Genomic DNA, 12,211 nt, shown 5'->3' on the forward strand with positions numbered 1-12,211 from the left:
AAAAATTGAACAGGGCCCAAAATAGCTGCCATGAGGAACACCATAATCAATACTTAATATCTGTGATGCAAAATAACCTGACATGTCTTCCTGACATGTATGAGGGAAACCAATCCGATCAACATATAGTATGTGTCATCTTTTCTATTGCCAATTCAACAGGGAGAGTTTCTGGACTACTCAAGTGATCCACCTGTATGTGTACGGAAGAAAATTAGCATTTTCTTGCTGCTCTGGATACAAAAGATAACTTCTCTCCCACTTTGCAACTCTATAGACTGAATAGAAAACTAATGTCCTTGTGATAACAAAGATAATACCAGTGTAGACTCAGGTAAAGGTTTTCTATACTGTATGTGATGATCCATGCAGCACATTGCAGATTGCCAGCCTTTTGTGTGAAAGCAGCTCAACCCTTTTTTTAAAAATATATATATATCCATTACACACATAGCAAGTGGTGCTACAGAGGCAGCAGCAAGTCAGCTGTGTCCCCCTTAGACCTTCTCCGGTCCACAGGTTTCACATCTGCTGCTACCACACAGAACAGAATATCCACCGTTCTGCTGGACCAAGCTCCAGGGAATCGGCCTTCACCCCAGAAACAAATTAATTCCAGATCTGCTTCATTTCATGTCTGTCTGTCCTGTTGTGTCAACCTGGTGACACCGCTCAACATGACATTGTTTAACTCGGCCTCCTGAGCGCCGTCGCACTATAAATTCATGAAAATGGCTTTCTGGTTTTATAGTTAAAATATTCACTAAGACTGTTTTTGTTTCCTGTAGACAGATATGTGTGTATGCGTGCGTGTGTGTGCCTAAGTATGTGTGTGTGTGTGTGTGTGCCTCATTCTCATTCATATGCATCAGCAAGTTATCAGGGACTGCTGTGCCTCATTGAGCTGGGAAGCTGCTTTCCATTTATTTCTGAAATGCAGCAGAGAGTGATTCTGCTCCCGTCTAATAAAACTTATAAAACTGGCTATGCTGCTTTCAAAACTTCTAGTAACAACAACAAAAAAAAGGACAGCTCATAATGAAATAGGTTTGTACGCTGCACAGCTGAGGATGCAATTCATTACCTGGCAACCTTAAGAGCGGTTGGCTGCTACTGTAACCTAGTGGTGGTTTACCATCAGCACTAACTGCGAGGTTTTGACACCTAAAGGAGTCCTAATGGGTCCTTTTGTTTTAAATGCAATTCTGTTTGCTGTTGAATGACAAAGCAGACCAGTAATGCATCAACGCACTTGCACATTGCAAAAAATCTCATCTTATCCACATAACTCTGAGCTACGCTGCATTGCTCCTCTCATCAACATCTGCCATCCTGCTAATTAGCTCCAAAAAAGCCACACATCACTGGGTTTCAGTGGTGCACAGACAATGTGTGACACTCATGAGAGGAGCTCATGGACACAATGGGAATTGCAAAGCTCTGCCAGATCACAGAGAAAAATCAACTACTGTATGTTAATATCTGCAAAAAAATGGCCTAAGCAGCAGCCTGGTGGAGAAAGCAAGCTGTAAGAGTCTGGTTGACCGTAGCGTAAGAGCCGTTGAACCTCAGGTCAACAAGGTTTCATCCTTATTGACCGAAAAATGAAGAAAAAAAAAATGTCCTACTTCTTCTCCTGAACATCATTGCGAGGTTAACTGTAGTGGACTCCAGCAGAGAGGAGGCTGGAGCAAAAGCATGAAAGAAATGTAAATCAAATAAGATGAGAGGAATCAGAAAAATAGAGAGAACAAAAAAAGTACAATACATAAAGGGAAGATCAATAAGCAGGTGTAAAAATAAGAAAGTGGGAGTTGGAAAGCGAGAAAGAACGAACGAGGCTACAGGAAGATTCCTGTGTCCCTCTTGTCCAGGCAAAAAAAAAAAAAAAGCTGATACAATAAATAAAAAAATGCCAGTCCCGTGAGATGGCTTTGCAAGCCAGCTGAAAAAAGGTGAGCACATTTCCATGCAGAACACCCGCAGCCGTGAGAACAGAGAGAAAGGGAGAATGGAGAGAGAGTGAGGGAGCCAAGCTAGTCATAAATCTCCCACAGCTAGTGGGGTCAGACAGATGGGGAGAGTGTCAAAATTGTTTCTGGGTGTGAAGGGAAGGGGAGGAAGGTGGCCAACCAACCACTGTGACTGGCTCCTGCTTCCTTGAATCAACCTGATGCAAGGCCAGGTCAGTCACGCTGTGACACCAGCAAACCACACTTCTGCTCATTTGCATGCAGACATCCAACGACTCTGCATAATCACAGGAGTAGAGTAGGTGAATAAGTGTGTGTACGTACATGTCGAGGTGTGTGTGTTTCAGAACACCAGACAGACGGGACACAAAGGAAGAGTAAAGAACTGAGCAAGAATGATAAAAACATGCAGAGAAGGGGCGAGAGCTGAGCAAGCTCGACAGATGAGACGATATGTGAGAAAGAGGATTAGGTTGCCGCCGGTGTACGCAGTGAGCGCAGCCTCTCGCTGTCACAACACACTTCTTCTGACCACAAAAGGCACGGTGACACACTTCTGTAGCTGCAGGGAGAGCTGCACTGCCTGGAGGAGACTCTCCTCCCTGTCTGTCTCCCTGTTCATTTCTACCGGTCGTCCTGCAGTTTTTATGTTATTTGCTGTGCTGATGCCGAGGGTGTATTGCTTGTTTTGTTTGTCTCCGAGGCCATGTGAGTGTGTGCACAAATATGTACATGCAGACTTGTGACAAGAGGTGGCTTTCCATGAGGTATGTGGGTTTTTTTCTTTTACTGGAAAAACAAGATTTCCACACAAATCGTCTTGATAATGTCTCTTTCTCCCTCTTTTCTTTTTCCTAGCCTTCCAGTTCCATTAATGAGCTTTCACCTGTTTGCTCCTTCCCTTAATTTCCCTTTTAACCTTCTCTCCTCCCTGGCACTTTCTCTAACAGCTGCATCTTTAACGGCTTACTCTCTATTCCCGTCCCAGTCTTTATCCTCCACGCTCTCTACCCTTTCCGCCCGCCCTCCCTCCCACAGTGACGATCAGAAAGTATAGGTGCTGATGTTGCAGCGCCCGTCTGAACCAGCTCGGTATATCAGTGGGTGGACAGACATGCCAGAGAGCTTGTGTCAACAGAAGAGTGTGCCCTGGAGACTGCCCCACTTGGCAGATACTGATCCCCTCTGCTAAACCACGAGAAAAAGGAGTCAACGCTGTTTCTTAACAACTGGTGCGTAGAGAGGCACAAAAGCCAAGATAAGCACCAAGACAGCACTATTTTTATGGTCCTCCTGAGGAGAGGCAGGCACTGCATCCGCTACCTATTCATCGCTCATGCTCCCTGGACAACTCTGTCTGCTTGCTGATATTAAACAGACCATTAGTGAATGCAACCTTCTTTTAATGCCGCTCTCAAAGCTGGCGGCACAGCTTTCTCTCGTCATTGATGCAGTTGCAAATCTGACTGAAAATGTCCATCAGCAGAGTTTGCCTCAAGTTGCACAAAAGCTTAAATCTTCAGGCAGCAGTTAACCAAAGATATAGTTTACCTCCCCCGCTCCTTCTCATCTCATCTTTTCGCGAGGGTAAAGAGAGACATTTCACGTCTAATTAATGCACAGGATGGTTGTATAAAACGTCTAATGAGGCTGTGATCACAGTGGCGTGAAGGCAGGCTCTTCTGGAGGGGGGGATGAGCACTACTCCACTTCCAGGAGACACTTAAGATTCGCAGTTATTATCCTGTCATGGGAAGGGGGCTGATGGGGAGACTGGAGGTGGTTAGGCGAACGCTTGTTTTTCTGTTCTGCTTACCCATTATCTGACATACTGTCCCCTGCCTCTTTGCCTTTTAACTCGCTACATGACCAGAATTGTCTCTAAAAGAAAAACGCATTTGCAATAGCCTAATGCAGCATAAATAAGATTTGCATGAATGTAAATTGCATATGTGTGCAAGACCATTAGGACGAGGCGTTCTCCAAAAAGTTAAAAACAAACAAAGAAGTGTCTCACAGTGACACCTGAAGTGCAGAAAGAAAACTTTTAATCTATGTGAATATGTTGACATATTCTGGAAATCACCCAAGAACTCAGAAATAGGCACAAATACACTATACGCTCAGGGAGTACTATTTTTAAAAAAAAAAAAACACTCAGGCTCATTCATTCAGCAGGATGAATGGGCTGTGCACTAGATACTCTCCAAGCAACTGCTCGTTACTCAAAACACATCTGCCGCTGAGTAAGGAGCCTCTCTCTTCATTACACCGCCTCACTTTCATTTTGTATATTAATCCTTCACTCATACCTTTTCATTCTTCTCCCTGAAACAATCACAACAAGGCTCCAGTCTCGGTTCGAAAACCTATTTTCAAAAACAAGCAGCAGCACCAGCAGCAGAAGCCTAGAAGTGCTCTCCTCACAGCACACATAATGAATCACATATTACAACAAACACAATCGATGCAAGTGTCGGCCATGCCTCTGCTCACCTGTGCAATCTCATACAGCAGCTTGTAGTGTTCCTCTCGCTTCTGTAAAGTGCACAGATTGCAGCCCATTATAGTCGTTGTGGAAACGCCAGGCGTCCAATTCTCCCCGAGCAGTGGTGGTACGGACACAGGGGGTCACCCTCCACACCGGAGCGCTGGTTCTCATCAGTCACTCCTTAGCAGGCATCTCTTTCAGGCATCCCATTCACACATGAACGTCATAAACAACCCCAGCTCAAAAGGGAACAGAAAGCTCCAGCTGAGTCTAACAGATGAAGGTTCAGATGTGAACAGTGTGGCAGCAGATTCAGCAGTGGTACAAGTAGCAGCATCAGCCAGTGTGTCTCCTCTCTCCTCTCCCGCTCCCTCTATTTCACAGACTCACACATGCACACGCTCGCATGCTGGAGTTGTGACTCTCGCTCACTGAGACACTCCCCCCCTTTTTTTTTCCTCCTCAGTGTCGGCGCACATGACTACACTGATACCAGCTCATGAATAATGTGGAGGAGCGCTATGATATTCATGAGGGAGGCGGGAGCAGGGGAGGAGACTGACGGAGAGGGAGGAGTGCGTACGAGCAGGAGCGCTGGTTCATTAAAGCCCAGGCACAGTTATACAATAAGCTCCTTTGTGTGAGCAGCTCCTGTGAGGAGCTTGGGCAGGGCTGATTGAGCCGAGACGACACACAGAGGAGGGCAGAGGAGGTTTTCTAAGGCGTATGGATAACTCACTTGCATCTGATGCTGATTGAGTGTTTATCTGCCTCATAAGTGACGGATGTGTTGCCATATAGTGTTTATTTCTGAAGGAATCAAAACCTCAAAGAAAGATCAAGTTGTAAATATCATTACAGCACATAATGGCCATAAGTATTTACATAATATTCTGATTAATTAATTAAGCGAGAAATTGAATCTAGAACAATTTTGATAGATTCACAAGATCAATAAATAACGACAAACATACACCTTGTAGCCTTATGTAGGTTTCCTTACACCCTGATTAAGTCATACAATACAGTAAATACTGGATTATTTTGACCTTTAAGGGTTTCCCCCCCCACACAAAAATTAGATTTTTTTTCTGTTGTTGCTGCTTTTCAGTTTACTGTGGGAAAGTATTCAATTTGTTAACATTATTTTATTAAACATGTTTACAATGTAATTTTTCACGTAAAATTTAGAGAAAACATGCATATTAACTCATTAAAACTACACAGATAAAGATATCCATAATCCATAAACAAGTTATGTGCAATAAAGTGGAATGACACTACTACTTCTACTTTTAGAGGGTTAGAAGGTTTCAAGCAGTTTCACCAGTTTCAAGCTACATAGCAATGGCACAGGTTTACAGACAGATTCCTTAATTTCCTTACTGTTGGGGTTATAATCCACAAATGGAAAAACATCACTCCATCATCAACCGACCCATGCACAGAAGCTCCTTGCCAGATTTTAACCGGACAATCAGAATATCAGTGTGAAGAGTAGCTCAAAAAGAGTTTCAGAAGGACCTGGAAACAGCAAGTATGACTGTTACAGAAATAGGAAACTTCACCGCCACAGTTTCCATGCATGATCACCACCTTCATTACTGCAGACTACAGATAACTGAGAAACTACAAATGGCTGAAGCATTTGCACTCCAATTGGATGAACCAGTTGACATGTCCAAAGATGCACAGCTCTTGGCATTTAATCACCAATAATAATCATGCATGAACTTTTTTATCAATCATCAACACATACAGGCTAATATCCCAGTGTATTAAGAGGTTAATAAAGTGGGTCCTTGGGCTGAAAAATGTTGAAGACCTGTGCTATAGGTTATTGGGAAAATATGGTGTGGTCAGACGAGACAAAAATCAATATTCAACAATATGATGTGCCATGTTTGGATAAAAAAAATTACACTGCATGTGACCCTAAAAATACAATACATACAGGGAGGTTTGAAGGTGGAAGCATCATGATAAGGTTTCCACTCTCATGGTAGGCAGAGTCCAAATGATCAAAACAGAAGGAAGGAAGATGAATGGAGCCATGTATTGGGTAATTCTGAAAGAGAATCTGTTGCCATCCACCAGGACAATGACACATGGGTGGACCTTCTACGGACCCAAACAATCTTCCAGAACATACTGCAATTGAAACCGAATCTGTTTCAGATGAGGAAAATAAAGCTGTTGGACTAGCTCAGTCAATCACAAAGCTTACACCCCAATAGAACAATTGTGGAAAGAATTGAAGATCAAGATACACTAGAAGAACTCCCTGAATCTTTTAAAGACCGTCTGTGTGGGAACTCAGTTTCTTTGTAGAGGAAATGTCTGTCTGAAGCTGTCATTGCAAACAAAGGCTTCTCCACCAAGTATTAAATTAATTACAGTTTGTATGTTCAATACTTTCCTATCCTTTGTCATTCCACTTCATTGCATGTAATGTTTTTTATGGTTTGGAATTAAGATTTCTTGAGTTTTATTGAGTTTATATCACTGTCTGGTCTAAATGTCACAGGAATAGCTGCATTGGAAATATGTTTAATCAAAATAATGTTGACAAGTTGAATACTCCCAGTGTATGTGATAAGAAGTCCAATATCTTTAGTCTTAGTTTGGCTGGGCAAAACATCCTGTAATGGACATTTTCCTTTCATTTTATTGGCCACCCATTTAATCAATTATTTGAGATAATTAATTAGGAACATAATCTGCAGGTGAATTGGTAATTCAGCATGATAACTTGTCTTCTTGGCTTGTCTTTCTAAATGATCACAATACAGGGAAGGAGTAGATACAGTTAATGGACCTCTGCAGTGTCTATCTAAAAAGTGAAATATGAATTGACACAGACTGTTAGGAAAGAGAACTGGAATAATGTTACACATTTATAACTAAGTGGGCACTACAGGTGTCATTGATAATGGGGGTTTTCACAGCAAATTGGCAATCAGCAAAGCCACAGACTTCAGAGACAATATATCAACCACTGCTTTCCCTCAGACTGTGATAATTGCGAGACAATAGACCTTGGCTATTGTCTCCACCATGGAATCCCTTTTCCCTTGCAGGAAGCTTCACTAACGAGCAATAATTGTTAACAAACTGGCCTCCCAGCTAACAGTGGAGCTCGCTGTGCAGAATACAGCTAAGAGTAGATGAGCGCTCATCAGCTGGCTACTGGGCATCCCACCCCCCGAGGGACTCCATAATCCGATTTTCTGGGCTTTAATTTTGCTCCACTGCCTAGAGGCAAGCCAAATCATACCATCAGACCATCATCATACAGCACCATTATAGTTAATACCATCCACCTTCCTTCCTGTTCGTCTCTACCACCCAAACCATCCTGGCTACCATGCGCTCTCCATCCTGAAGAAGCCACAAAGAGTGGGTTTTCTGCAGTTGCCAGGCAATATCAAATCCATGAAGTGCTGTTCACTAAAGTGTCAATTCGACATCAAAGGGTCTTGTTGGGAGACAGAGAAGCAGGAATGTAATACTGCATTTGATGAACAGGGGTACTATGTTTGCTTGCGGTACAATGAACCGAAGAAAATGTGAATCAGAGGCAGTCTTAGGAAATTGTATACCAAGGACTGCTTGTGAGCATCGAGGACTGCCTGTCTAGTTGTCTTTAGTCAGCACAGATGGAAAATGTAGAACCATCAAGGGTCAAACACAATGTCCTCCCTGCGTACAGAGAGACAAATATCAGATTGAGAATGTGCTGACAGTATCCAATATTAGAACATGTGAAGAAGTGTATGCATGGTTCAGATCTAGCTGACCATCGCTCTGTGATGTTGCACTCGCTGACCCCGAAAGGTTAAGAGGCTCATCGGTCAACCAAATGGTCTTTCTCATCATCTGTGCTGCAACACTGATACAGTAGCCCCTGCCTGCGGTCAAGCAGCACCTCTCCATGGGACATGCAGAGTGAAGGATGCTCTTTGAAGAGTGCATTAAGACTGATAAAAGCTCTCCGGTGGTGCTTTATGGCCGTGGGTTTTACATTGTGACAGGATGAATTTACCTGAGACTGCATTTCCAAGGCGACCTGAGGGCAAGATTAGCACATTACAGATACATTTAGTAAAACCATTTACTTTCTGACAAGGTGAAGCTCTACTGGATGTATAAATCTTCCCTTGCCTGTCCACGGTAGACTTTTTATGTAGAACTTATGATCAGGGTTAACAGTATAAGAAACTTACTCTATAATTTTTAGCATTTCTAAAGGAAAATGAAAGTAGCCATTGTGTTTCAAGTCTGTATTTCATACTGACGACCACCGATTCTGTCTCCTTCTCCTGTCCTTTCGACTTCCCCCGCTGTCCTTACTGTCCAGCGGTCGTTTATCATCCAGTGTGCCCTTTGCCTGCTCGGGTAGAAACAGGCCCTCAATCGTGTTCATTCTCTCAGTTAATGGGCCTCACATCGCTGGGCATGGAGAAGCGATTTGTCCTCACCATGATGGGTGTATTTTGAGGTTTCTTCAATTGCATTTATGACAAACTGATATTTGAGCTCACCTTAAACCTGGAGGTATAACCTTCAGCCAAGTGTGTAATGTAGGTATATGGCTATATGAAGTTGTAAACCCTCATGCCCTCACACATGCCTGCCTAATGCTCACAGAGCAATAGAGTCTTTTTCTCTCCTTGTCTAGTCACGCATCTGCACAGTACGTAACAGCAAAATGAGCATCAAAAACAAGTGATTAGGGTGCTGCCAGTGCAGAATGTAAAATCACAATCAGTACCCACAAACTGTATTTGTATAGATTTTTTGTTCAGGGACTGACAGCCACTCACAAAAGTTGGATCAATTCAATATTTCACTGCATCTGGTGCAACAGTCCAACATCCATCCAGTCGGAGAGATTTTAAAGTAGGTAGAATCATCGCTATTGTCACGGAAGCTCTAGGCAGCAGCTTAGGTGATAGAAGACGCTCATCATCGGAGAAGCTGATATTTCACGTATGCCAAATATGAGATGAGTTATATTTAAGCTTATAGACACAGAGTTTAGGATTAGGACAGAAAAGTGGGGATCATCCCATGTTAGTGGAAGAGACATCTGTATTCCACCACTTGTGTAAGCTTACGGTAACCTTGACAACATACAAGAAAGCATCTTAAAGGAACGGGAGATTTAATAAGAAGCATTTATTGCTGTGATTACTTGTCAATGGCAATGTCTGTCAGGAATATCAAGCGTCCCTGTGGTGTTTAATACATAAACAGGTTTATTAGGGCAGCTCTGACACACCAGGTGGGTGGAAATCTCTTTGGTGTGAGCGCTGCAGATTGAAATCCTGCTCACGTGAGCGTTTGTGATGTGACGAGTAGCTCAGATCTGATCGCCCACTGCCGCCGTAAAGCAGAAGCTCCTCCTGGGTATCCATGTGACCTGATTTGGGAGTAATTAAATGAGGCCCTTTTGTGAATGAATCATCATCGCAACCTGCTTCCTCCCTTGACAGCTTTGACGGGAGTTAGTACAGCGTGCACACACAAAACGCACAGGTGGGTGCTTCAAAGCCAGCATGGCCAGACTGTGGGAAGCCAACCAAAACATCTTTCTCAATGGCAATAAATTATTAAAAAGGCTTGAATCTTTAATTCATGTGGGAACATGACCATGGATAAAAATAGCACATTGTTGGCTGCCTTGCTCGACAACGTATGCAATGTTACTCAAGCAATCAACATAATGACTATCTAATTCATAGCCTGAAAAGCAATTTAAACTCATATTTCCACCCACACAAAGCATCTATGGCTTTTTTTTCCAAACCAGGTAAATAACACCAATTAATTATAAATTACTGAGTTATTTGACCCAATGATTATAATGTTTTTATAATAATTTGACAGCATTTATGAACTTCTGCTAATAACTTGTGATGAAATATTAGTAAACAAGTTTTTTTTTATGTTTCTCATAAATTAATGGTGACATGTAATAAGATCTGTGAACTGAAATTTGCATTTGTTTGGCTGCTAATGAGCCTCTTCTCTGAGACATCACATTACCTTCCAGAGTTTTTCCCTACACTCATACAAAAAGCAGACATGCTGTACACACACACAAAACAACACAGACGCCCTACATCAAATCAGGTTAACCTTGGTGCCCCCCATCTCTCTCTGCATGAAGATGAAACAGAATTCACATCAGACAGGAAGCTCCAGCTTTTCACGATCTGACTGCGAAACTGCTGAGGAAATGACATATGCCAAGCTTTCCGGAGACAAAAGTAAAAGACAACAATGAAAATGTCTGTCGGGGGGTTCGGGATGAAATACAAGTCTGAGTGCTCCAGCTATGAATGCTGCCAGCACCTGCACTATCAGACCAGAGACTGTGTCTGCTGAAATATGCATGATCAGAATTACAGTTGAGCGACAGTACTTTAAGTACAAAGTCAAGGGTATGAGGTTTTTCAGTACGATTTCTACTGTAGTAACAACTCCTTGAATATCTCTGGTGGTAATAAGTAAGCCTCTTGCCCTAAGTCAGCTGGGATAGGCTCCAGCCCCCTGGCAACCCAAGTGAGAATAGGCGGTTATAGAAAACGGATGGATGGTAATAAGCAAATCAGGCAATGCTAATGACAACATTGGTTTTATAGGATTTTTACATTAATGTGATAGAAGAAATTTTTTTTACACGATCAAAAGGGTATTGCCTCCATAAAGTTAGGCAGCTCACAACAAGGAGAATACTCCAAATCAAAGCATCACAGTACAACAGTACGACTTCCTGACTCCCTTGTAGAGGTATAGCTCCAAAAGCACTCCTGTAATGCAAAAATCTCAAGATAAAAAGGCGTCTGCATACTGAATAGATGCTCCAAAAGAAGCCGATTTATTAAGTATAACATCAATGTTCTTCATCAGGTAATACTCAACATGTAGACATACATACAGACTCCACTTGATTCAAGCCAACTGGGAATCCCAGGTCAAACCAATCAGTCCTGTCAATACGTAAAGTACATATCAATTTATTTACAATATTTGCAACATGAAATTCAGACATATCAACTCAATATCAGTCACTGGGGTGCAATCAGATGCTTAACTCCCTGAGACATCATTTAAATATAGTCATGTAGCTGGTAAAAATAATAAATAAAGTTGGCAACATCTCACTAAGACGTTTGATAGTTCCTCTTTGTGTCTATCCCACTGTTCCACAAACACTTTAACAATAAAATGACATGAACAAACCTGCCAGACGTGTGTACACATTCTTGAAGCACCATAATGCAGCAACATCTTTTTATTAGACCCTCCCTGCCTGGATAATGCTCATGTCTGTCTCAATAACCTCTAAGACACAGGCATAGAGTCCCTTTAATGGAATTTTCCAGCACCTATCAATAACCCGACATAAAATTACACGTACTGTAGCATCATTTCAGCAACTGGACTTCTCCCAGCACGTCAGAAATGCCTATCATGTGTGAACCAGGTGTGGTTTCAGCAACTGAGCAACAAACACTACATCAGTTTAACACATGTAATAGTAGTGACCTTTTCAGAGAGGAAACATTCAGTTTGACGCTTTCAGCTGTAGGAAAAAAGGGAATGAAGGAAGCGATGAGTGACAGACAAGACGTTCACAGCTACCTTCTCCGCTGGATGCTTCTGTCTGCTTTCATATTCATTCAACCTCAGGCTGCAGAGTGTGTGGCCTGCACTAACTGCAGCCATGAAAACACTC

At 42.4% G+C, this 12,211-nt stretch overlaps 1 protein-coding gene across 2 annotated transcripts in view; it reads right to left on the minus strand.

Moving 5' to 3' along the window:
• Positions 1–12,211, minus strand: part of LOC104925413 (PDZ domain-containing RING finger protein 4) — a 119,987-nt gene that overhangs the window by 44,316 nt on the left and 63,460 nt on the right. Inside the window, exon 1 of one of the 2 annotated variants that reach the window (XM_019272619.2) lies at positions 4,470–4,840. The exons of the other annotated variant lie outside the window; for it this stretch is intronic. Within the exon in view, the coding sequence (XP_019128164.1) occupies positions 4,470–4,538 (69 nt within the window). The 5' untranslated portion in view covers positions 4,539–4,840. Of the gene's footprint in view, positions 1–4,469; positions 4,841–12,211 lie in introns of those variants that run through there. 2 annotated transcript variants of the gene reach the window in all.

This window comes from Larimichthys crocea, chromosome XXI (assembly GCF_000972845.2).
Source record: "Larimichthys crocea isolate SSNF chromosome XXI, L_crocea_2.0, whole genome shotgun sequence".
NCBI classification, from domain to species: Eukaryota; Metazoa; Chordata; class Actinopteri; family Sciaenidae; genus Larimichthys; species Larimichthys crocea.